This window comes from Thamnophis elegans, chromosome 15 (genome assembly GCF_009769535.1).
Source record: "Thamnophis elegans isolate rThaEle1 chromosome 15, rThaEle1.pri, whole genome shotgun sequence".
Lineage (NCBI taxonomy): Eukaryota > Metazoa > Chordata > Lepidosauria > Squamata > Colubridae > Thamnophis > Thamnophis elegans.
In genome coordinates, this window is record NC_045555.1 from 48,850,288 (window position 1) to 48,873,275 (window position 22,988).

Below are 22,988 nucleotides of genomic sequence, written 5' to 3' on the forward strand. Positions count from 1 at the left end.
CAATATTAAGTCACTCTCCAGTTTTCCTGTTAATAAGATTCCTTTAGTCAGGAGACAGATTGTGAATACAGGCAGTTTCATCTACTAAAAGACAACAAAATCATCATTGAGAAAGGAGAGACGGCAGTAAGGTTATCGCCATACAGCCTTTACTATGAAAGGTTTGCATTAAAGCATTAGTGAAATTAATTCATCTTTCACAAGAGCTTTGAGCAGGATCCATGATCTATGATAACAACCAACCTCTCACTATGGAAGGGAGGGGGGGGGAATTACTCAATCCTGATAGACGACACAAATCTGCTTTCTTAAAAATGACCTAACATTATCTGGAGTGTTACTCCCAGAGGCATCATTTGAGACTCATGCGCAGCCAAGAAAAGCAATAAATCAGCAGAGAAAGTTTTGTTACTTTTATAAGCAGTGGGCTGTAATTATTTTGAATTGCATTATGGCTCAATCATTGTAATTATTTTTAGATCACCCTTAAGCAGCAGTAATAAAAGAAATCTGTTTTCAACTAAGGGCAACGCATCCCCTAAAAGAACATAAACGGTACATTAAAAGATGGTGTCAACAGTATAGTACCGCTAAGTTGAAAATCATTTTGCTTTCAGGTAAGAATATAAAATGTGCAGTTTGCATAAATTCTTCAGTGTAGCAGTCTTATAGACAATGGAATTTAGTTCTATTGAAAGCTGTATTGATTAGCCACATAGATTTCTTATGTATATATTTGCATTTGCATTCATCTAAATAGAGTGTTTGATAATAGAAAAACAAACAAACATTGCACCTGGTTCAAAAAGCCAGATCAGTCACCATCATGCCAAATATCCTTCCCAATTGATTAACTATATTTGGCTGGCTTGGCTGAATCGTAATTCAGTGACACATATTATTATAGCTAGATTAGATTACTGTAATATGTTTTGAACTGACAAGAGTCAGAAATCCCTGGGTTCAGAATGTGTTAGCCAAAAGGTCTGAGGACATAGTCGCTTATTTTGAAGTAGTTTTAAAGTTTAAAACTCAGTTTAAAATGATGGTTTGACCTTCAGAGATCTAGACATTTTGAAAATAGGAAATTTGGAATTCATACTCAATATGAGCCTGGGCAAGTTTTCAAAACAACTCCAGAATCTTTGCATTTTAACTCGGTGATAACATCCAAAGTTGTTCTGTGAGGAAGATGGGTGATTTGTAATAGAAATATATCAGATATGTAATAGATAAAATATAAGAGATAAATAAGAAATTCTCCCCAAGCTTTTAGTAAACAAAAGAAAAGGAAAACTACTGATAAGACTATACTTTTCTTTATATCAGGATTCAAAAATGATTCCAATTAAATGAATAAATTCAAAGTTCAAAGCAATCAAAATGTGCCACATCTTCATTTTCAAATATTGCTATTTGTCTATATTTACCTCAGGGAAATAATCCTGTGGGAACTTTTCTTTTTCCAGCATCGGAGTACTTTCTAATGTATCTGAATAGATCTCTTTCCCCGTAACTTTTTGTATTTCTTAGCTGAAAGGGAGTAAGAAAATTTAGAATATCAGTTTTAATATGGCCAGTATAAGAAAACAAAATATAATTTAAGGAACTGATAAGTAATAAACATCCAAGGAAACAAATTAAGATGCCTCCAAAAAAATTCACTTGAAACGTGTGTTTAAAAAGTAATCAAAATGAAATAATTCTTTTTTGCATTTCATGTTGATAGTGATAAATGTTGTTATATTAATATTTCTACAATACTACAAACAAGATGCGCAGAGTCCTCAATGGATAATATTCTGTTCCTTTTTGGTAGACTGATATTCTCCTTAATTCATCAGGTGTTTTCATTTAACCCCCATCGTGCAGAACGTTCGTAGAATTAGTGGATATAAATGAGGATTTAAATTTCATCTTTACTATGGAAGTTTCCATGTATAAACTCTCACATTCTACAGTAACTCCATATTTCAAACTGTCAGACTCTACCAGATGCTCACAAAAACTGTGTATTATGTTTTTGAAAGAATTAACTTAGTGACACTAAATTTTGTTCGTCACAGAATTGGGGATGAGGAACCTAAACGAAAAGGTATCTTAAAATGCATGATTCCAGCCAAAGGATGTTTCGTAGTTTTGAAAAATGAAATATATCCAACCATTTATATTCAGAGCGCATTCTTTGCAAAAGGCCAAAGTATGGTAGGGGAGAGAGAGGGAGATGACAGAGAGGTGGAGGGAGAGAATGAGACAGAGGAAAAAGAGAGGGAAACAAATGAGAGAAAGAAGGGGGAGAAAGGAAGAAAAAGAAAGAAGAGAGAGAGGGGAGGAAGAGAGAAAAGCAGAAATGAGAGGGAGGGAGAGGAAGAGAGAAAGAGAGGGAGGGTGACCCATTTCCCACAGAAAACACCGGGTAGGCATTGCTGGGGGGGGGGGGTCATGTCACTGGCTGGGAGGGACGTTGAGTTGGCCACGCCGAACCAGGTTTTGTGGCTCCTGGTGTTTTCTGTGGGAAACGGGTCCAAATGGCTTTTGAGTATTTAAGGTTGCAGACCCCTGATTTAAGACTTATATACTGCTTCACAGTGCTTTACAGCTCTCTCTAAGCAGAGTTGGCATATTGCCCCCAACAATCTGGGTCCTCATTTTATCGACCTCAGAAGGATGGAAGGCTGAGTCAACCTTCATCCCGTCAGGATTGAACTTCAGATTGTGGCCAGAGTTAGCCTGCAATGCTGTATTTTAAGCAGTGAGCCACCAAGGCTCTAGATCAAATGTACAATTAATTGTCCTTTAATAATATTGTCATTGGCACTTAAAATCCTTTTTCTGGTGCCTAAAGTAAGTCAGTGAGCATTAAGCAGCAGTAATAAAAAGAAATCTGTCTAAGGGCAATACAGCCCGTAAAAGAACATAAATCATCCAATAAACTTTCATGGCTGAGGACTAAGATAAATTCAACACTTGCAATTCTGTATCCGATTGGCCGATGAAATGATCTGAACACTCCAAATGTCCTCATCAGCAGACTAAGATTGGCTAAAGCTGTCAAGTGTACACAAGTGGCAGACGGTTGTGCCAAAGCCAACAGGTTTTACAGAGTAAAACCCAATTAAGTCCAATGCTTGATTTGCTTACCTTTAGTGGACAGAATTTTGGTAAAATAAATCTATAACTTTCTAGTTTACGAGATAAATCCTGAGAGATTCTAGGATATGGCTACCCTGAACCTCTTCCCTCCCTTCTCCTTCCAGCTTGGCTCTGCACAGACTCTTCATCCAGCTCAGTGTTGCCAAAACTCCCTCCCTTAGTTCCTGCAGGGGCACATTTCATCACACAAACTCACATTTGCTGTTTTCAATGCATAAAAGCTCTTAAAACTCTAAGGATGCTTCTTCTAACGTGAAAAATGAAATATAACTCTCCAAATATTTTTGGTCAAAAGCATCACTCAAGTCAATGGAAATCGCTTCCCTGTTGAATATGTATAGGATTGAAGCACTGTTGGTGTTCCATACCTTTAAAGTCAAATTGGTAAATATTTTTCAAGGATTCGTGTAGAAAGTAAAAGCTGCCCAGTGCCTGTGGAAAACAAAAACAAAATCAGCAATGCACACAAATAAATAAAATCCACACACGAATAAAAAACTAGAATAAATCAACACATTCTTGTGGCAGAGTAAACGGAAGGGGCTTCCAGGGGAGGTGAAGGGAAGATGGGTTGTTGTGAGAAAGCAGAGCTGTTGACTGTGGCAAAGGCCGAGCATCTGGTGAGGATACCACTTGTTTGGAACCTCTCCATAGAGAGGAAGGAGAGGTCAGGAGACCACCCTTATGCGCTCTGGATGATTGCTCCTTGCAAGGACCAAGAACATTAATTTTCTTTGAGTTTGAGCGCAAGGAGTTGATGGGATTAGCAATCGCAGAGAAGACTTTTAAAATCTCACTTTCTAATCACTTTCAGAAATTGCTTATTAACCTTTTAACAAACCTGAAAGGCCTTTATAAGGTAAGTTTATCTCCAACTCTAAAGAAAAGAAAAATTAATTATTTAATGCTAAATATGATTTTGATCTAACAAAGTTATAAATGGGTTAAGGGTCATACATACATACATACATACATACATACATACATACATACACACTCTTATTATATTCTCCTTTTTATTTTCTTTCTCCCTGCAGTTTTTATTCTTCCTTTCATTCTTTTTTCTTTCTTTTAGTTTGCTAGGTTTTATTATTGCAATCAAAGTTCCAAATAAAATTCTGTATGCACGTGGTATGTATAAAGAATACATTTTATAGCAATTAGTGTCTAATATATTATATTTCAAAATCTGTTTCTTAATATAAACATGTATCTGTTTAAGGTTTGTGGCACCTTAAATGCTAAGTCTTAGCAAACTGTATAGTTGCAGAATACAAAAGCATGAATACATGATTTTTTAATGTAAATGTGTCAATGTGAGGCAGGGTTAAATACATTTATGTCTGCAAGAATATGTCCTAAATATCATAAATATTGCTATTTACAGAATTATGATTCTTAAAATGATACATGCCAGTGTATCTTTGGAATATTACCAGAAGTTAGTCTTACTTTTTATTAATTACAAATTAAAATTATATTAGATTTCAGCCTTTTTACCTTATTTATTTCTTTAAAAAAATCTCCCTTATCTTTCCTTCCAGAAAATAGCTATTCTTGGGAGTTCTGTTTTTAGGAATGACTGCTAATTCTTTGTACTTTTCTCCTGGGTGAATAAATGCTTAATAACAATTAACACAATAAAACAATAATAGTAACCAAAGCAAGCTGTCTGATTCATAAGAACGGGTACTCATCAATTAAAAGTGTGTGACAGTGTTTTCTGTTGGATGAACTGATATGTCAAGAAGATGAGCAGGCGCTCATGTTTGTTTTTGACAAATCAGCAAATGTTCCATCCTGAGATACGCAATTTCTCATACATAATGCAGCAACCAGTCAGCCAAAACTTGGCTTTGCCAGAAGGGTCTCCCTCTCTTCTCATTATTGAGTTGTTGTTTTTTTAGTTGAAGAGTCAGAAAATAAACCATTCCTTTCATTAAAGTATAATCTCTTTCTCTGTTATCACCTATACCCTGTGAAAAAAGTTGAGATGTGTGCCTAACATATTTACACCACTCCCACCCCCGAGTAATTTATAAATAATAAATAGGTCCTATGTTGTTTCTAGCATTCCACTACTTTGTCAATTGAAGACATTTTTAATCTACTGAAAAGTCGCCTTTCTTTGTGTGCAACATCACCCAAGAATTTTTCTTGAAACGGAAAGCAGCCACTTAAAAAATACACAGAGCAGAATCAATAATACAAAAGTTCTGCTTTTCAAACTGCTTCTGCATTTGGGAATTCATTGCCAAATGCATAAAAGTTGAGCCGAGTGTCTAGCTGGAGACTTCTATGCAGATATTTTATGAAATATAGACTAAAATCACTCTATTGCCTAAAGTGCACCCAAAAAGCAGCTCCCTCATCCCAACACCAATATATATATAACACCGATATTTTCTTTCCTTTGATGCCCCTGAAGCAAGTTGCTTTTCCCAATGCATGGGAAAGTCTAATCTGCTTCTACTTAGCAAAACACGGAGGTTTTTTATACAAAAATAAACTGAGGTAGCTAAACTGTTTTTGCATGTTTGTGAACAATTCTTATTTTTTAACCAGGAAAAAGAACTGTTAGAAAGACTGAACAATTAATGTAGATTAAAATGCCTGATTATATAAAAATAACCTAGGTAAACATAAAAATATTGCAAAGTAGCAAATAAATTGTGAAGTGTAGGTATTGAACATGAAAGATGCCAGTTTGCCAGCCTCTTGTTTTTAAAATAGATAATCTTTTAATAAGAAAACTATCTGAATTTTATTGAAGAATTTACTAGGAGTGGTGTTAATATCCCCAATTGTCCTGCTTGTGTTGCCCCACTGTAACAGCTATCCCCATACAATCGCTTAAGTGATACTGAGTCAAGTTTAGATGACTTTTAAGATAAATGCATAAAATTTTGATCTTGTAACTATTAAGTGGCCTTCCAAGGATATTCTACTAGATCATTTGATCCAACGCATCCCCCACTGTCTTCTGCTCCTTGCATTTCCCTTGATCTAGTCCAGGGGTGTCAAACTCACGGCCTGCGGGCCGGTTGTGTCACGTGCTGGCCCCATTCCTGCCCGGTTTAACGAAGGGGGGAAAAGTCCCGATACATCACATGACGCCGTGAGTTTGACACCCCCCCGGGTCTAGTCAAACATAATTATCTCTTTACATCACATACTTAAAGTATATAAGATTCTGCTTGCTGATATTATCCATTGTACCAGGAAACTATCAGCTTATTTTTGACCAGAAGTGATTCTTCTAATGATCTGATACTTGTGGCAACCGTCTCCAAAATTGTTACCTGAGGCATCCATTTTCTTCCTTTTAATTTGTACCATTCAGAACTCCTCACAGTCCAACACACAAAATCATGGTAATTAATTACATCATAGTTGAAATAAAAACCAAGATCCTTTTGGTCAAAATAGGCACCCATTGCAAGGGATTATGATGTATCAGAAACGCCAAGGAAAAGGGAAGGTAGAAAGAGTTGGGGTTCTCAGCTACTTTTACAGGCTGTTGATGCCCAGGGAATTCATTTTCAAATTGGGGCTTTGAAACAATTTCCTAAGATTAGGTTAATTGAGCACCAGAGGATTTTAGAATTTAAAGTTCTCTGTGACTGGATAGTTATTCCCATTAAAACAAAGCAGGAAACTACAAGGACAATTTGTAAAAGACACAAAGCATTTAAGGAAGAATAGATTATATTCTAGATGTTTTCCTAAACCATTTTGAGTCCATCATTCATCAGAAACAATACCTAGGATGTTTTGGTTGTTGTTTGGTTGTTTTAGATGAAGTTACATTCCAAAATCCAAATACATTTGGATTTATTTTACCCAACTAGTCAGGCACAGCTGATGTGCAACAAATCCTTCCTTACTCTTTCTTCTCAAAAGATTCCACCAGAGCACATCATTAAGAGTTCCCTCAATGTTTCAAGGCTTCTCCTTCCTTCCCTGCAGCCCCATTGATATCCCAGAACGGCATATCCCATTGGCTCAGTGGCTGCCTGGTCTTTTTAAACTATTCCCTTCCCTCCAACCACTGGCTGCAACTACAGCTGAAATTGTGCCCTATGCTACTGTGATTGAATCAGTGGTAAGGAATAGCAATAGCAATAGCAATAGCAGTTAGACTTATATACTTTCAGCCCTCTCTAAGCGGTTTACAGAGTCAGCATATTGCCCCCAACAACAATCCGGGTCCTCATTTTACCCACCTGGAAGGCTGGAGTCAACCCTGAGCCGGTGAGATTTGAACAGCCGAACTGCACAACTGCAGTCAGCTGAAGTAGCCTGCAGTGCTGCACTCTAACCACTGCGCCACCTTGGCTCTTAGTTCCTTCAAATATGGACTTTCTGATTTTGAGGCCCAAGAGGAGAACTAGGCAGACTCTCACTTGGGGTTTCAGAGCCAGCAGCCGTCAGCCACCTAAGAATGCTCCAGCCACCTAAGAATGCTCCAGCACGGAGAACTGCCGATTCAGAGAACAAGTTGTTTGATCCTGGGCAGAGGCTGCCAATCCCTGAAAGCTAAACAGGGCTGAGCAATGAAGATCAGCAAGTTTCCCTAAGGAAAAAAAAGGATACCAATTCTCTAATCAAGCAAGGTCACAAACTTTAAGAACGTCCCCAGAGGCTCCCATCTATTTTTGTTTCCCTGGGCTCTCTCATTTTCGGTTTCAATATTCCTAACTCCTTAGAATGCAGAGAGGTCCGGCTTTAACCATGCTTGGAGTGGATACTGCAGATTGCAGCGATTTAAAGTCCTGGGCTGTAAAACAAGATCTGCTCACAGACAGGAGCCACAGGCAAATGATACTTCCTTTAATTTACAGCCTTTTACAGTTACAGTTAATCTATGAACAAGCTAAATCAGATCTCGAGGGGGCATATCCCCCTGGCTCACTCATTCTTGATTTTTGCACTGCCCTTCCCTCCCTCAGAGATCCTGGTTGATGTCCTTGGCTTTTCCCTATTCTTGTCCCCCCTTCAAACTGTATCTTCTCTGTCTTTTATGTCTATACCTTGGCCACATGAATGTTTTGCTTTAATCATAGACCATTCAAAGCCAGGTGTTCCATACAGATTTGTTCATGGAATGTTTTTGCATATCCCTAATTTTTTATCTTTGTTGGCAAGAGAAATGCTCCTTTTCTTCCCAATCTTGTCTAAATTTCATATTAAGTCTTCCCTGGGATTAAGCTTATTTTATTTATCCAGCACACACCCTCTTTACCTGCTTTTGCCCAAGAAAAGACCCATTTACCACTTAATATTTTGTCATCAAACATGACATCAAAGTTTATTAAAACTTATTGTTTGAAATTAGCTTTTCTTTACTATTAATCCCATCTTTTCACTTCTCATTTTTACATATTGAGTAAAAGTTAGTAGAGTTCATATTGAACTCTACTAATTTGGTAATCCTACTACTTTGGTAGTGCTATGACTTCCACTTTTGACTGGAGCTGTTATATTTTGCAATATAAAATTCTTCTATTTGAAGTATAAATTACATGTATAAAGGGATAATATGTATTGTCACTCCTTTCCGAATCACCTTTTGCCAAATTCATTTCTTTCAGTGGCTTCTCTCATGTTTGACCTTTCAACTTTATTAGTAATGATGACCCCATAGACAGAGACTCCAAATTCTACCAGTATTGCTCTTTGAAAGGCCTTTAGTGAAGGAAATATGGATTGGTCTCCTCAACAGATGGTGTTTGCTAATTTTTTCCCTGATGCAACCGGAAAGCACAAAATTGACAGGTAGAGATTGCAAAGGGCGTTATAGCTCAATCAACATGCTATACTAAGCTCAATATTCAATACTACAGATATTTGCTAACATGTGAAGAGATAATAAAACTCAGGTGATATGAAGAAACATACAACTATGGAGGAGCTATGGAATGTAACCAATTTGAATGGCATCTATTAACATTGCATGAAAAGAACAATATTTGAAAATGCTTCCTGGCAGCAAATGTTTCGATAAAAATGTGACCTCTAATCCAGTCATCACTGAGCTGAATGTTGTGGTCTCTTTATGCACTTAAAAGGGTATTTCTTTCTGAGTCACTTTGTTTCTTTTTCTTTCTTGGGTCAGTCTCAGTGGTGGGATTTAGCCGGTTTGTACTGATTCAGGTGAACTGGTTGTTAAATTTGGCTGCCCTGCTCTGCCCGTTAAAGGTGGTATTCAGCTGGTTCAGACCGGTTCTACCGAACTGGTAGTAATGATTCTGTGCAGTTCGGAGAACCGTCAAATCACACCACTGGCTGGCTCCGCAGCCCAGCTAATTTCCACGCCTTGCTTCCGCGCCTCGCCTGCTCTGCTCACCAAAGGTAAACATGGCGCCCGCTCGCCCTTTGCCTCGGGTCAGGGCCCAGACCTTGTCCCGGAGCCCCCACCCGCTCGTCATTCGCCTTGGCCGGGTCGGGGAATGCACCATTTCCCCACTCCAGCCTTGCCCCAGAGCCTCCAGGCGCCTTGGCTGGGGAACGTCCCGTGCCTCTGCCCACATGCCGCCTCCCACCTCTAGCCTCAAACTATGCCCCCCCCTCCGGCCGAAGCAATTTATTTGGCTTGTGGCCTGCCATGCTAGCCGAAGGGATGGGGGGCAGAAGAGGTCTGAAGCGTTTTGGAAATGGACCAGGTGGTTCTTCTTATCTGTAAGAAGTCGCATCTGGAAAGTGCTGCAGCAGAAAACTTACTTTTCTTCCATCCCTCGCCGAGCCTCAGTCACTCACAGAGACACTCCAGGTGTTCTCCAGTCCGACAGCTGCTTTTCTCCGTTGCTGCTCTTGCTGGGAGAGCATCTTGTGCAATTTAGCAGCTGTGAGCCGCCGCTTTCCTCTAAGTCCCATCAGGAAAGTGCCGGGGCTGAGAGAAATAGCATTCTTCTCCGTGCCGCAGTGCTTTCCAGTTGGGACTAAATTGCACAAGACGCTCTCCCAGCAGTACGGAGAGAAGCAGCCGCTGCCCTGGAGAGCAGAGCTGGAAGGAGCAGGCCCCAAAAAGGCTGCTTAGTCGAGCCTTGCTGTGTGGCAGAAGCCGCGCATGCGTGGAAGCCGCGGGTATGTGAATAAGCTGTGTGCATGCATGGAAGCTGTGTGCACCACCCCCCATTCACATTTTCAGCGAACCGGTGGTGTAATTATTTGAAACCCACCACTGACCCTGATACTGTATCATTCAGTTTATTGTTCTAGTCAACTCAAAATCCCCTTTCTGTCAATAGTCTTATTCAATCAAATAATATGAGTAATGAAAAAATGTATACAAATCCTGATTAACAATTTTAATATTGACTAAATAAAAAATTACTCTGTATGTATGTATGTATGTATGTATAATGTATTATCTAATTGTTAATTAGATACTGTGCAAATTTAACTACAAGGAAGTATTAAAAATAAAACATTTAAATAATTATCACATAGAATAAACATTCACTCCACTACTCACTGAATGTATTAGAGCTAATGCTGTAATTATGAAAATGTTTTAAATACATGTAAAATAAATGGCCAATGACAACTTGGAAAATGCAATTCATGAAGTCATAAAATCCATAATTAGCTCTAATGAATATTTAAAGTCAAAGTTCAACCTAACTTTTTCAATGATAAATCCACTGCATCAATATAACTCAAGCGATACATTTATCACTGCAAATGACAGCAACTGAATATTAATTGGAAGAACTCTCTGCTGACAGGAAGTCCTTATCTCTCGCTAGCCCTTGTAGCAATAGCAATAGCAGTAGACTTATATACCGCTTCATAGGGCTTTCAGCCCTCTCTAAGCGGTTTACAGAGAGTCAGCATATTGCCCCCAACAATCTGGGTCCTCATTTTACCCACCTCGGAAGGATGGAAGGCTGAGTCAGCCCTGAGCCGGTGAGATTTGAACCGCTGAACTGCAGAACTAGCAGTAGCCTGCAGTGCTGCATTTAACCACTGCGCCACCTCGGCTCTTGTGACTATAGTGCATGTCACCAGTATGTTTGTCACGTCTGATATTATTGATTACCTGCCTGTTTGGCCAAAAACAATTTTAAAAAATTCTTTTTAAAAATATTATAAACCTGACTGTCGAGAGCACTTATTTTTCTATTAGAAAAATATAGTGAATTAGCTGCCACATTTCAGTTCAAAGAGCAGCAGCAGCAAATAAGGAGTTGCTATCATTCTAGACAGCATGGCATTTTATATAAAAGCCCTCTTTTGTTGTTTAATTTTTTTAAATAGTTCATTGGACTCTTTTGTACTGAAACATAATGAATGGTTGTTATTGGACATAACCTATTTAAAAAAACAGACTGGGTCTTTTGTATTCTTAATGGCCTAATGCAGATGTAAACAGAACAAATTTAGTTTTCGCTTATATCTGGAGCTATATGAAGACATATTTCAGTTCAACCAGTTCTGGTCAAATGATCTTACATAAACAGTAGTTATTTTAGAAATATAGACTAAATCAGACCATCTCCCATCAACTGATCAATATGATATTGAAGCAAGTCCAAGTACTAGAGATCAAGATCAGAAAAAGATTCAAAATAAAGTTAAAGAAGCAATTATGTTTTTTAATAATCTTATGTTATTAATTAAAGTGTCTTTGGTTCCCTGGACAGTAGTGAATGTGTGTGTGTGTGTATATATATTTTATCTGTTTTTATCTGCAGACAAATTAGTTGTCCATCAATTTATTATTCTTTGCACTAGCCTTATCAGCCGAAGTACATAGTATTAAAATGCTATTGCGTTTTGTTTTTACCCCAGGCCTTGTCTATCTAATATGCAGACATCTGGGAAGTTTAAAAAAAGAATATAATCATTTGTATTATTAACTCTTTAATAACATATTTTATGTATTTATTATTTGTAAAATTTATTGACTATTTTATTTGTTAGGGTAACTCTGGGCGGCTTATTAATTGTAAAATCATCAGTGTGATCCCAAGGCATTGAACTAAATTATTTTCAACGTACAAATTCTATGCAATGTAAAAGCTAAATTCTGTGATACAGATATTAAGGCAACAATGAGTGCCAGGAGAGGGGACCAAAGTCCATTTAACTTTACTGTTATCTTTTGGAAATACAGAATTCATTTTCTGAAGATGCTGTTTTCTAAGTATCTATGCCTCCCAAAGACTGCAAATTCTAAGATCAATATAAATCCCACTCTGCACACAGAGCATTTCTTAAGCTCCTGAGCCTGGTAACTGCAATAAGGCAATCTGTTAGCTGTTTCCTCACTGGTCTCCTTCTATTCCACAAAATGTATGTTTTTAGAAATGTGTACCCTAAAATTGGGAACAGAATTATTTATGTCTGATGATTTGTGCCATCCTTGTCAACTGCATTTTTATACAATTGCATATGTGTTATTTTTTGTCTGAGCAAGTAATCCAAAAAGTTATAATCAGAGGAGGGTGCGCGCACAGAAGCGTCCGGTCGGGTAGGCAGAGGCTCCCGCCGCCACCGCCAATACTGGTTCACCCAATCCGGGCCGAACCGGGAGCAACCCACCTCTGACTGTAGTGCATTCTTATTTATTCTTCTGAGCACATCTAATATCAAAATATGGTGTTAATGATTTCAACCAATAATATAGAAATACAAATCAAATCATAAGTTGGCCATGCACTTTGATTCTGTTCCCACAATACACACAGCAGGATTTCTCACTGATTGAAACGATAGAATTTATAGAGAAGAGTTCTCTCACCCAACACCTCTCTGTAAAATAGAATTGAAAGACTTATTACCTTTAAAAGTATGAAATGTTAAGAGACTGGCGTAGTGTCAAGAAGTTATGGCTTAACATTTATACCATATAGAACATAATCTTATACATTTTATGCAGAAGCAAGTCTGAATAAATTCAATGAGGCTTACTCTTAAATAAATGAGTTTCTATAGAATTAAAATATTGCTGTTATTTGTTCACACAGAACATATTTTGCCAGCTTTTTAAAAATTAAATTGATTTTAATTGGTTCCTACATTCACATTGTTTGAAGTAGCTAAGACGTTAATAGCTAAAGGTCTATTCTGTATATAATCTTGCTGATGCTTAAAAAAAATATAGATTTTTTAAAACACATTTTTAAAAAGCTTAAGCAGTTTCTTAAGCTTTTTCCCACTAAAGAAATTGAAATGTTGCTTCACTTTCAAATTATATTTCATAAAAAATTTAAACAATTAAGATAGATATCTCAAATATTTTTCATTTTTTTTAAAAAAAAACTGATCCTTTGATTTTGGTCCAAGATATAGTAAAAATGGATGTCATAACAAACATAACAAAATGGATGATTTCTGGTTAATTTCTGAATTTAAAAACATTTTATCTATTCCTAATACATAATTTAATTCCATACTTTTTCAGAAAGTATCTGTGGTGAGCAGATGAAAGTCTGTTCTGCCATTGGCTACAGAACAGACTTCTACAAAGTATGAAATACTATAACCTTTCATATTCTTCCCTTAAAAACTGGGCCTGAAGCTAAACCTTTGCCGCCTTGTCCTTAAAGACTAATTAAACTGCAGCTCAGCCTTGGATCAATTTAATATTTCCTAGATCTCTTCTTCCAAAAGAGACTCAGTGAGAGCAAATTCAATCTGTTGGAAAGCATTATTGCCCATTTAGTTTAGTATCATTCTGATCAGCTGTCAATCCGAAGGGCAGCATGTGGCAAAGATGGGTATTTAGCATGTCAAGAGTCATTGGATGCTGTTCTGTATTTCTAGATATTTGGTAAACTGCCTTGGAATAAGGGATGATTGATTTACAAAGTAACAAATTTCAAATTTCATATTCCAAGACTAAACACAAAATAATTGGACAGAGCTATTCCCTTGCCTGAACCCAGTACGATCCAAGCTTGTTTCAAGGTTGACTGCCTGCATGAGAAATATGTGCATTATTTCATTTTGTCTCCGATCCAATGTTCAATGTTAGAAGTTAATTAAATTGCTTCTCCATTGTATTCATCCACTTACAAAGTTAATGATATTCTGTCCTGAATTAAGGGGAATTTTATAAAGCTTGCACTATGGAACCTGGCATGCTGTACATGGAGGAGCTGAACTCTGTCATAGCTTTGGGCTGCAATTCTTCTAATTAGGAAGCAAAATGAATGTTTCTGCGTCTGCCAAAGTAGAGGACAATTCATTCCGGCAGGGAGGCAAAATGCTTTGACAATAGCAACTTAATTATATTTTGTGTTTGACTACAATAAATTCTTCAGAATTAATGAACTTGTTAAAGTTTTAAAATCACCATAGGAAAGATAAACAAGAGTGTAACAAGACAGCCTTTTAAGAGAGCACAAAGATTTCTACAAAAAACGAATTATTTCAAGGACATAAGCCCTAAAGATTTTGCAAATTTTCAAAACACTCTCTTTGAGCGATACAGTAATTAAAATGGACATACAAGATTTATTTTTCTTCCCAATCCTTGAATCTAATGCTAGTTATGTGGAAGTGTATTACGGATCAAATAAAAGCCATTTCTGAGGACCTTTCTAAGCTGAATTTCCTCCAAACCGAAGATCAGGATTCATTCAACAATTATCAGAAACATTTAATTAACTAAATTTAATTTAACTAAAGATACCAAATCACTTTGCCAATACAACATAATTTTAATAGCAGAATACACTGGGCTCCCAGCAAGGCAACACCTTATATATCTTTGGTCTACTACTTTTCAAAAGAAAAGGCAGATACATGTAAATTACAGCACCAGGTGGAGTATTTTAGGTAAACACATCTGGAGGACCTTCTCATTACAGGTAGTCCTCAGCTTACAACCATTAGTTTAGCAACTGTTCAAAGTTATGACGACGCTGAAAGTGACTTATGACCAGTCTTTGCACTTACAACCTATGATTCCCATGATTATGTGATCAAAATCTGGGAGCTTGGCACCAGCAGGCATTTATGAAGTCTAGACACCCAGGATAACCATCTGCAACCTTCCAAGCCAGCTTCTAAAAAGCAAAGTCAATGGGGGGAGCCAGATTTGCTAAACAGGTGCATGATTCACTTAACAATTGCAGGGATTTGCATAACAGCCAAGACAAAAAGGTAGCAACACAAATTCTGGTCCCGAGGAGAACCTGTATTTAGCCATTTCTGCTAGATCAACATGATAGGTTCCTCTTGACTGATGCTTTCCCCAACTGAATTCACTCAAGGTCAACTCAACTTGTGGTAAGAGAACTTTGAGCAGTTCGGCTTATGTGTATTGGGGAGGCAGGGTGCATCTCATTTTTTAGTAATGAATGCAACTCCTGAGTGGGGGGAGGGGAGAGAGTTGCATGTGTGTGCGCGACGTGTGGTGTGTGTGGTGTGTGTGTGTGTGTGATAGCAGAGGGGCACTAATTACTGAAAGTAAAATTTACATACATGTGCCACACACAAATATCTACCTCTGAATTTTTTTTCAAGAAATCAATGAACAATAATAATATATAATACTTTTATTTGTGCATAATATTTACTCATTAAGTCATGTTTTAGATCATATTATACAGAAACATTGAAAATTCAAAGGGTTTCACAAACATTTAAGCACCACTGTAACTGACTTTAGATTTGTGTCTTGAAGAGCATATTTGTAACATCTCAGGAGGGAAAATCCAAAATTGAACGGTAGTTGAGCAGTCAAAGAAAAAAGTCCTTTTTATTTTACTTCAATCACTACGAGGTCTGAATTTCAGTAGGCACTGTTCACACAGCAATACCAATTTTGAAATAAACCTTACAATAGGTAATATATGTGCATTTCATGTTATCACAAGCTAACATTAATATTATCAAACTAGAGTATAACAAGATGTAATATGCAGTGATTGTAAGAGTAATCGGGAAGCATAAGGAAAGCTATACCGATAAACCTTATTTCTACACATCATCTAGCTCTCCCCATTTTTTAATTAATTATTTCGATGTGAAAGCAGTTTTCATTTATCCATATTTTAATTAATTGTATTTTCCTAACTGAAATATGTATATTGAATTGAGTTTGTTTTTCTTGATTACTTTAATTATAATTCTACATTTCAATACTACATTTTATTTTTATTTTCTACCTCTGGATCAGACGTGAAGATGATGATCCTATCCATTCAACTGTGTTAGATTCTCAGTGATTCTATATTATAACAATAACAATAGTAACGTCACTCTTCACAATTGGCTTATAGAAAATGTACAGGTGGTCCTTGACTTATGGCCACAAAGGAGGCCTAAGTTTTTGTGTTGCTAAGCGACACAGTTAAGTTTTGCCCCATTTTACGACCTTTGATGCCACAGTTGTTAAGTGAATCACTCCAGTTATTAAGTTAGTAGCATAGTTGTTAATTGGCTGTTTGTCAGAAGGTTGCAAAGAAGGGTGATCACACGCAACCGTCTTAAATAAGAACTAATTGTCAAGCATCCTAATTTTGTTCTTGTGATCCTGGGGATGCTGTAACCGTTGTAAGTGTGAAAACAGTCATAAGTCACTTTTTCAGTGTCGTTGTAATTTCAAATGTTCACTAAACGTTCACTTAACAAAAGGTTGTTAAGTCAAAGACTGCCTGTATTTCAAAAACACTCTCACAACACATAGCCTTATGATGCAATTTGAAAATTCATCCAAGAAATTAATGAGTCAAAATGACTGTGGCTATTGTGTCAGCACCAAGATGGAATCATACTGTTAAACTGGTTTTTAATAATTTTAATACTGTTAATAACGTAATGAACTACTATGAAAATGTTCTTAGTATTACATCTTGAAACCTTCTTTCTTCCTAAGAACAGAATAACTTACAGAATTGTTGCTCCATTCATTTCCCAGATATACCCATGAGATACATTACCCTGAAAAACAGGGACTGATTTGAGGTCAACCAGTAACCTTTGAGTTTAAGTAGTTATTTAAATTCTTGAGTAGAGGACTTAAATTCTTAATTTCGTAATCTAACTACTGCACTATATTACAGGCCGCTTTGATTCTCTTCTTGTGTTTATAATCCAAAACAACTAAATTGGGAAATGTCGTATTGGACTACTAGAATTTACTGGCTATTTTTATGCGTTCGATGTTTGTAAGGACTGGTACCCAACAGCATGCAGACAGTTGACGTATTTAGATCATTACTTTTATAGTAATTGCATAGTCATCAAGATGAAGTAAATAAGCTATATAGGGTTCATGTGGCCTCAATGACTGATGGTCCTTGGAGACAAATTTACTTGTAGTTCAGCTTTCTGATTAAATTTATGGTCATTTATTGCAGAGTTCTGGAAATGCTGGATGCATTTGAGTTCTGTCCTTCTCTTCCATTCCTATTATTGAACCTTAGGCTCTTTCTGCCTCCAGCCCGGTTGTCTTGAGGCCGCTGTGAATATTGATGCATCACCATTTGTGTCACAATTACTTTGCAAGTTTGAAACTGATGCGTTTCTACCCAGCAACTCTCCCTACAGTGTTCATTATGCTGAAAGGACACATGCGGCTCCAGAACATCCACACTACAGCAACACTACAGCAATATTTTAAAAAGAACTCAGCTGCTTATTTTCTATACTGAGCAGATAAAGAAAGGTCAGAAAATTCTGGTTAGTATTTTGCAGAACAATTTGTGAATAATCATGTTTAATCCTCCTCCGAAACAACATCCTACCGCCTAACAGACTAATTTACTAAATGTAACCAATATATCTACATACCCAGTGGTGGGTAGCAGGCGGTACACGTCCCAGGACGGGCAGACCGGAGCCTGCCTGGAGCACCGGGTACCGTTCCGGTACGGTGCTCTGGAGGGCCCGCCTGCCCGCCCAAGCTCCTTACCATGTTTTAAAGCTGTTGGCGCTTCCGCATACGGACATGGCGCATACAGCGTCTGTGCGACGCTCCGCTGAGCAGCTGGAGCGTTATGGAGGCTTGCGGATGCGTCATTTGAAGCTACAACGCAGGTGTGCACCGCGCACATGTGTGTGCACGCTGCACGCATGCATGTGAGTGATGCCAGGGCCGTTCCAACTGTACCGGTTGGAATGGAATCTGGAACCCACCACTGCTACATATGTAAGCATTTAAAAACATATCCACCAGCTGTCAATCCATCATCTTTGTTTCAGTTGCAGACCAATGAAAGAAATTCCAGGATTTAGAAAATACATTAAAATATCCTGTCAAAGAATCTAGGCTGCATAGAACCATTTCCATATATTTTATGTCATGAAAACTTTACTGGCATCATAAGCAGACTATATGAAATTACAGTAATAGAATTTAAGGTATAAAATAACAGATTATGGATTAGGTAGTAAGGATTACCTAAAGATTTGATAAACATCTAATATATATTATTGATATTAAGACTATAGAGACTCTGATATGGAAAATTAATGTAGTTGATAAAACATTACTAACATAAACGCAACAAAGCATAAAAAGTAAAAGTAGATATTAGATCAACAATACAGTGCTATGAGCAGTAACAAAGTAAGTAAACGTATCATTAGCATTAAACTGTAAAAGCTTCAGTTTACCTAATGTATCAAAGATCTATACTGAAGATAAAGCCAAAGCAATTTAGTTATTGGATACAATTTTCAGATACTGAGAAAAAAACTACTGTAAAAGTGCTGATTTATCTCTGCTTATATTTTAGTGAAAATGACAAACAATATGATTGCAATTAAAAGTACATTTTGAAACAAGGTTGTATTTTATAAACGATCATTTGGATGAACATCCCACTAATAAAAATTAATTTAGTAAAGTGCTTCCAATCAGAATTTTAATTATGAAAAATGAAACTATATTATACATTGCATAAATACAAATCAATAATAACTCATGTTGATTAGATCAAGAAGTAAATTTGAATCATCATTAAAAGTGCATTAATATTTTCTTTTTAATCTTTTCTGAGCATTTAACACACTTTGTGTTATTATTCCATTTACTCAGAAACGCTTCCAATATTTCATGCACGCTAGTCAATTCAATCAGCCTAGGATGCATTTGAAAAGAGGAAAAACCTTTACTGCTGTTACAGAATTCAGCAAATTTAAACTCTCTAAATCAATAGGCAAACTGACCTCTCTCATGTAGTGGGAATCAAAGTATTTAACATAGCACTAAGACATTAATGGTACTACTTGAATTATCCATAATACTGTTTAACTGTGACTGAAGAATAATCACTGCTAATAAATAAAAACCGAAGCCAAATCTGATGCACATTATTAAATTATTAGCTACATGAATGAAAAACAATCTTAATATGAAGTATTTTAACATAAATCTGAATTATGATTACTTCTTCAACAGGTGTAATTTCACATACAGATTCTTTGCTGTATGCTGAACTATCAGGTTATTTCAAATTTTAGAAAGTTGAACTGACACAATATACCCAGTTCTGAGTGCTGACGCAGTCCATAGATTCAAGACACCTCAAACATAAATTCACATATGATTACTAGAAGAATCATAACCAAGTAGTCAAGATAAATAACCAATCTACATAAGGACTGGCTCCAGTGATTAGCACATTGTTACACCAAGCCATTCCTTTTCTTGACTATAGTCCTGTAGGAAGATATGATCTCAAGGAGTGGTGGGCTGATGATGCCCCAGGTGAATGTTCTCTATTGGGAGCCAAACATAGACTAAATGTCAATTTACAACACAATTAATGCTCCTTATGATGCACATGGGAAAGCACATAAGTCGTGCGTTCTGAAATAATGAAATCTTTCAGGATAGGGACCAATTAACATCACATGAGTGCAGTGCCATAAGAATCCATAGTAAGTCATGATGGTGTCAACATGTGTATCATAATTTCATGGTACAAATTACATAAACGTAATGGGTGTATATACATGATGGAAGTGAATAATTCATGTCACCTATATCAAGACATTCAAAACCCTGTTATAAGAAGGTAAATGTTGCATGGCCTTAAGACAAAGTACAAAGGGTATCATATTTTTTGGAATAGCAAAATACCGTATATAAAAAAACCAGTCTCAACATCAAGGGTGAAACAACAACCCCTGAATAGTCTCCTTCGGAATCAGACTATGTATCTCATCCACTAAGTTTGTATTTGTGGGCCAAGATAAAATGCCTCATAGAATCGGCTGAAAAAATGATTTAAAAAGTTTCAGAAGAAAGTAATGGCAAACCATTTCCATATTGTTGCCAAACCCACCCCCCAACATAGAGAAAACTAAATCATAGGATTTAAATTTTAGCTACACAATTTAATCTTATTCTTTGCCAAGAAAATTATCAAAGTTTATTTTCAATGTTTCTGTATACATAACTCTTTGTACTGCTGTCAATTCCACTTGTGACTCTATATGGTAATATTCTCAAATAATGTTTTCAAATGTCAAGGAATACACGGTGAGTAGTGAAAACCTTTTTTTATTCATCCTTTCCCTTAGCACAGAATTGAGAAACAATCCCTCAACTGGATGAATCAGGATTTACTATTATGAAAGTAGAAGAAAACAGTTTTTCCCTATATCATTAATAATGACCATGTGGATTGGTATTATCACACTTTTCAATAGCACTTAATTGGAGAAAAGTAATAAAGAACTTAATTATTCATATATTATAAATGTTGCACAAAATAGGCAAAATATCGCCTGCATGCCTGCATGCCAATCACAACCCAGCTGCCCGTATGCGGAACCAGAACACCTATTGGATGAAAATAAAGTCATAAAGTCACCACCAAAACCATATTCTTAATCTAGGATGATATTGAGTTTACTATTTTCATGAAAGCAGAACTGTTGAACTTGGAGTAGGACGCTACTATCCCATTCCTAAAGTTTTTATACATTTGACAGTCACATAAGAGCCGAGGTGGCGCAGTGGTTAGGGTGCAGTACTGCAGGCCACTTCAGCTGACTGTGATCTGCAGTTCAGCGGTTCAAATCTCACCGGCTCAAGGTTGACTCAGCCTTCCATCCTTCCGAGGTGGGTGAAATGAGGACCCAGACTGTGGGGGCAAGTTGCTGACTCAATTTGCTAAAAAATCTGTAAACCGCTTAGAGAGGGCTGAAAGCCCTATGAAGCGGTATATAAGTCTAATAAATAAATAAATAAATAAATAAATAAACATCCAGAAATTTGATCCAGGAGGCAAATAATGACAATTTATTAAATTTACATTTAGTAAATTTAGTAAATTAACAGTGACTGTGGGTCACTGTTGTTAGAAACATTTAAAATCGAATACCAATATATATATTATATATATATATATATATATATATATATATATTATATATATATATATATATATATATATATATATTGATTTTTACAACCCCTGGTAAGCCCCAATTATGGGAGGAAGCTAACTGCTTCCATCATCTGTCTATCGGCTCGTCACACATAATTTGAGTAATACCAGTTTGTTGTCCCCACTTCCTCATCTGTGAATGGCTGCACACCTGAAATGAAGAATCTCTGTTCACATTTTCGTTTGACTGGGTGCAGCTGGAGGATCTTGAATAACAATCACTAAAGTTTTAAAACGTTGACTCTGTTTGTCAATCCTTTCCTTCCAGCCCTCTAAAATAAAACTGTTTTCCAGCTACTCTTTCAATAAAGACAACATTATGTATCATTACAGATGAACAAACAAAGCATTGAAAATAATTTGGGTCACAGTATCTTAGAAACAAATGAACAGAAGCTACAGAGACTGAATTTATCAGAAACCGAATTGATGATATTTTAGTTTATAGTATACATGCAAATGGGGCAATAATTAGTTTGAAACCAAGATTTGTTCCTGGCTTTAAAATATTACATATTTGGGTACAATAACTCATTAACCCAAATTCGGATTTAACATTGAATGCATCCATTGACGTTTTCTCAGCTTGCATTCACAAAAAATAATGAATACTACAAGCACACTACTTAGATCACATTGTGATTTAAGAAATCTGAATTGTGCACTTGTTAAACTTTTGTAGCAATATAGCAATACCAGAAGGGCTTTTCATATACTAAATGACATAGAAGATCATGATTATCAATGCTATTTAATTTTATCTCTGACTGGTTTAATTAAATGACTTATTCATTTGATTAAGCAAAATGAATTAAATCACATCAAATAATATAATCATACAGAGGCCAACTCTTAATTTAGCCTCACAGGCTTGCACTTAATTTTGAAATTCAAGAGTAATAATACTAGATTTCTGAAAGACAGTGTTAAATTGAATGTGTATACTAATATAATTTATATAGATTTCCCAGAAAAAAAATAACAAAACAATTTGAATAAAAATGTACCTTGTGAAATAAACATTGTATAAAATTAAGGAAAAAAGCTTTAAAAAGTTAAAACACATGTCCAAAATGATCCAGCAAAATAGCAAAGGCTTTTAATAAGTCAATGCATGGAAACATTTAACAAATCAAAAAGGAAGGATGCAGCTCAATTTAATTTAGTTATTTGAGCCTGAGATAAGAGATTAATCAAGTGGACAAAACTATTAATCAAAACAATTACTATAATAAATCTTCTGTTATATTGCAAATGAGAAAAGAAACCATCCTAGAGGATTGTTCTAATACATTTAACTAAAATAACCTGACTGGATGCTTTGTCTTTTTATGACAAATAGAAATCACTGTCATACTTTATGTATTTACATGTGCATACAGATATGCTAGGGGAAACATGCTGCTTCTTTATCAAGGAAAGTATTTGACATTCACAAATGTCATTTCCTTCATCCAAAAATAGATTTGGAAT

General features: G+C 36.4%; 1 protein-coding gene across 1 annotated transcript in view; it reads right to left on the minus strand.

Moving 5' to 3' along the window:
* INPP5A (inositol polyphosphate-5-phosphatase A) overlaps positions 1–22,988 on the minus strand; it is a 232,977-nt gene that overhangs the window by 96,805 nt on the left and 113,184 nt on the right. The window contains 3 exon segments of the mRNA XM_032231735.1: positions 1,431–1,522; positions 1,525–1,533; positions 3,522–3,585. Coding sequence (XP_032087626.1) covers positions 1,431–1,522; positions 1,525–1,533; positions 3,522–3,585 — 165 coding nt within the window.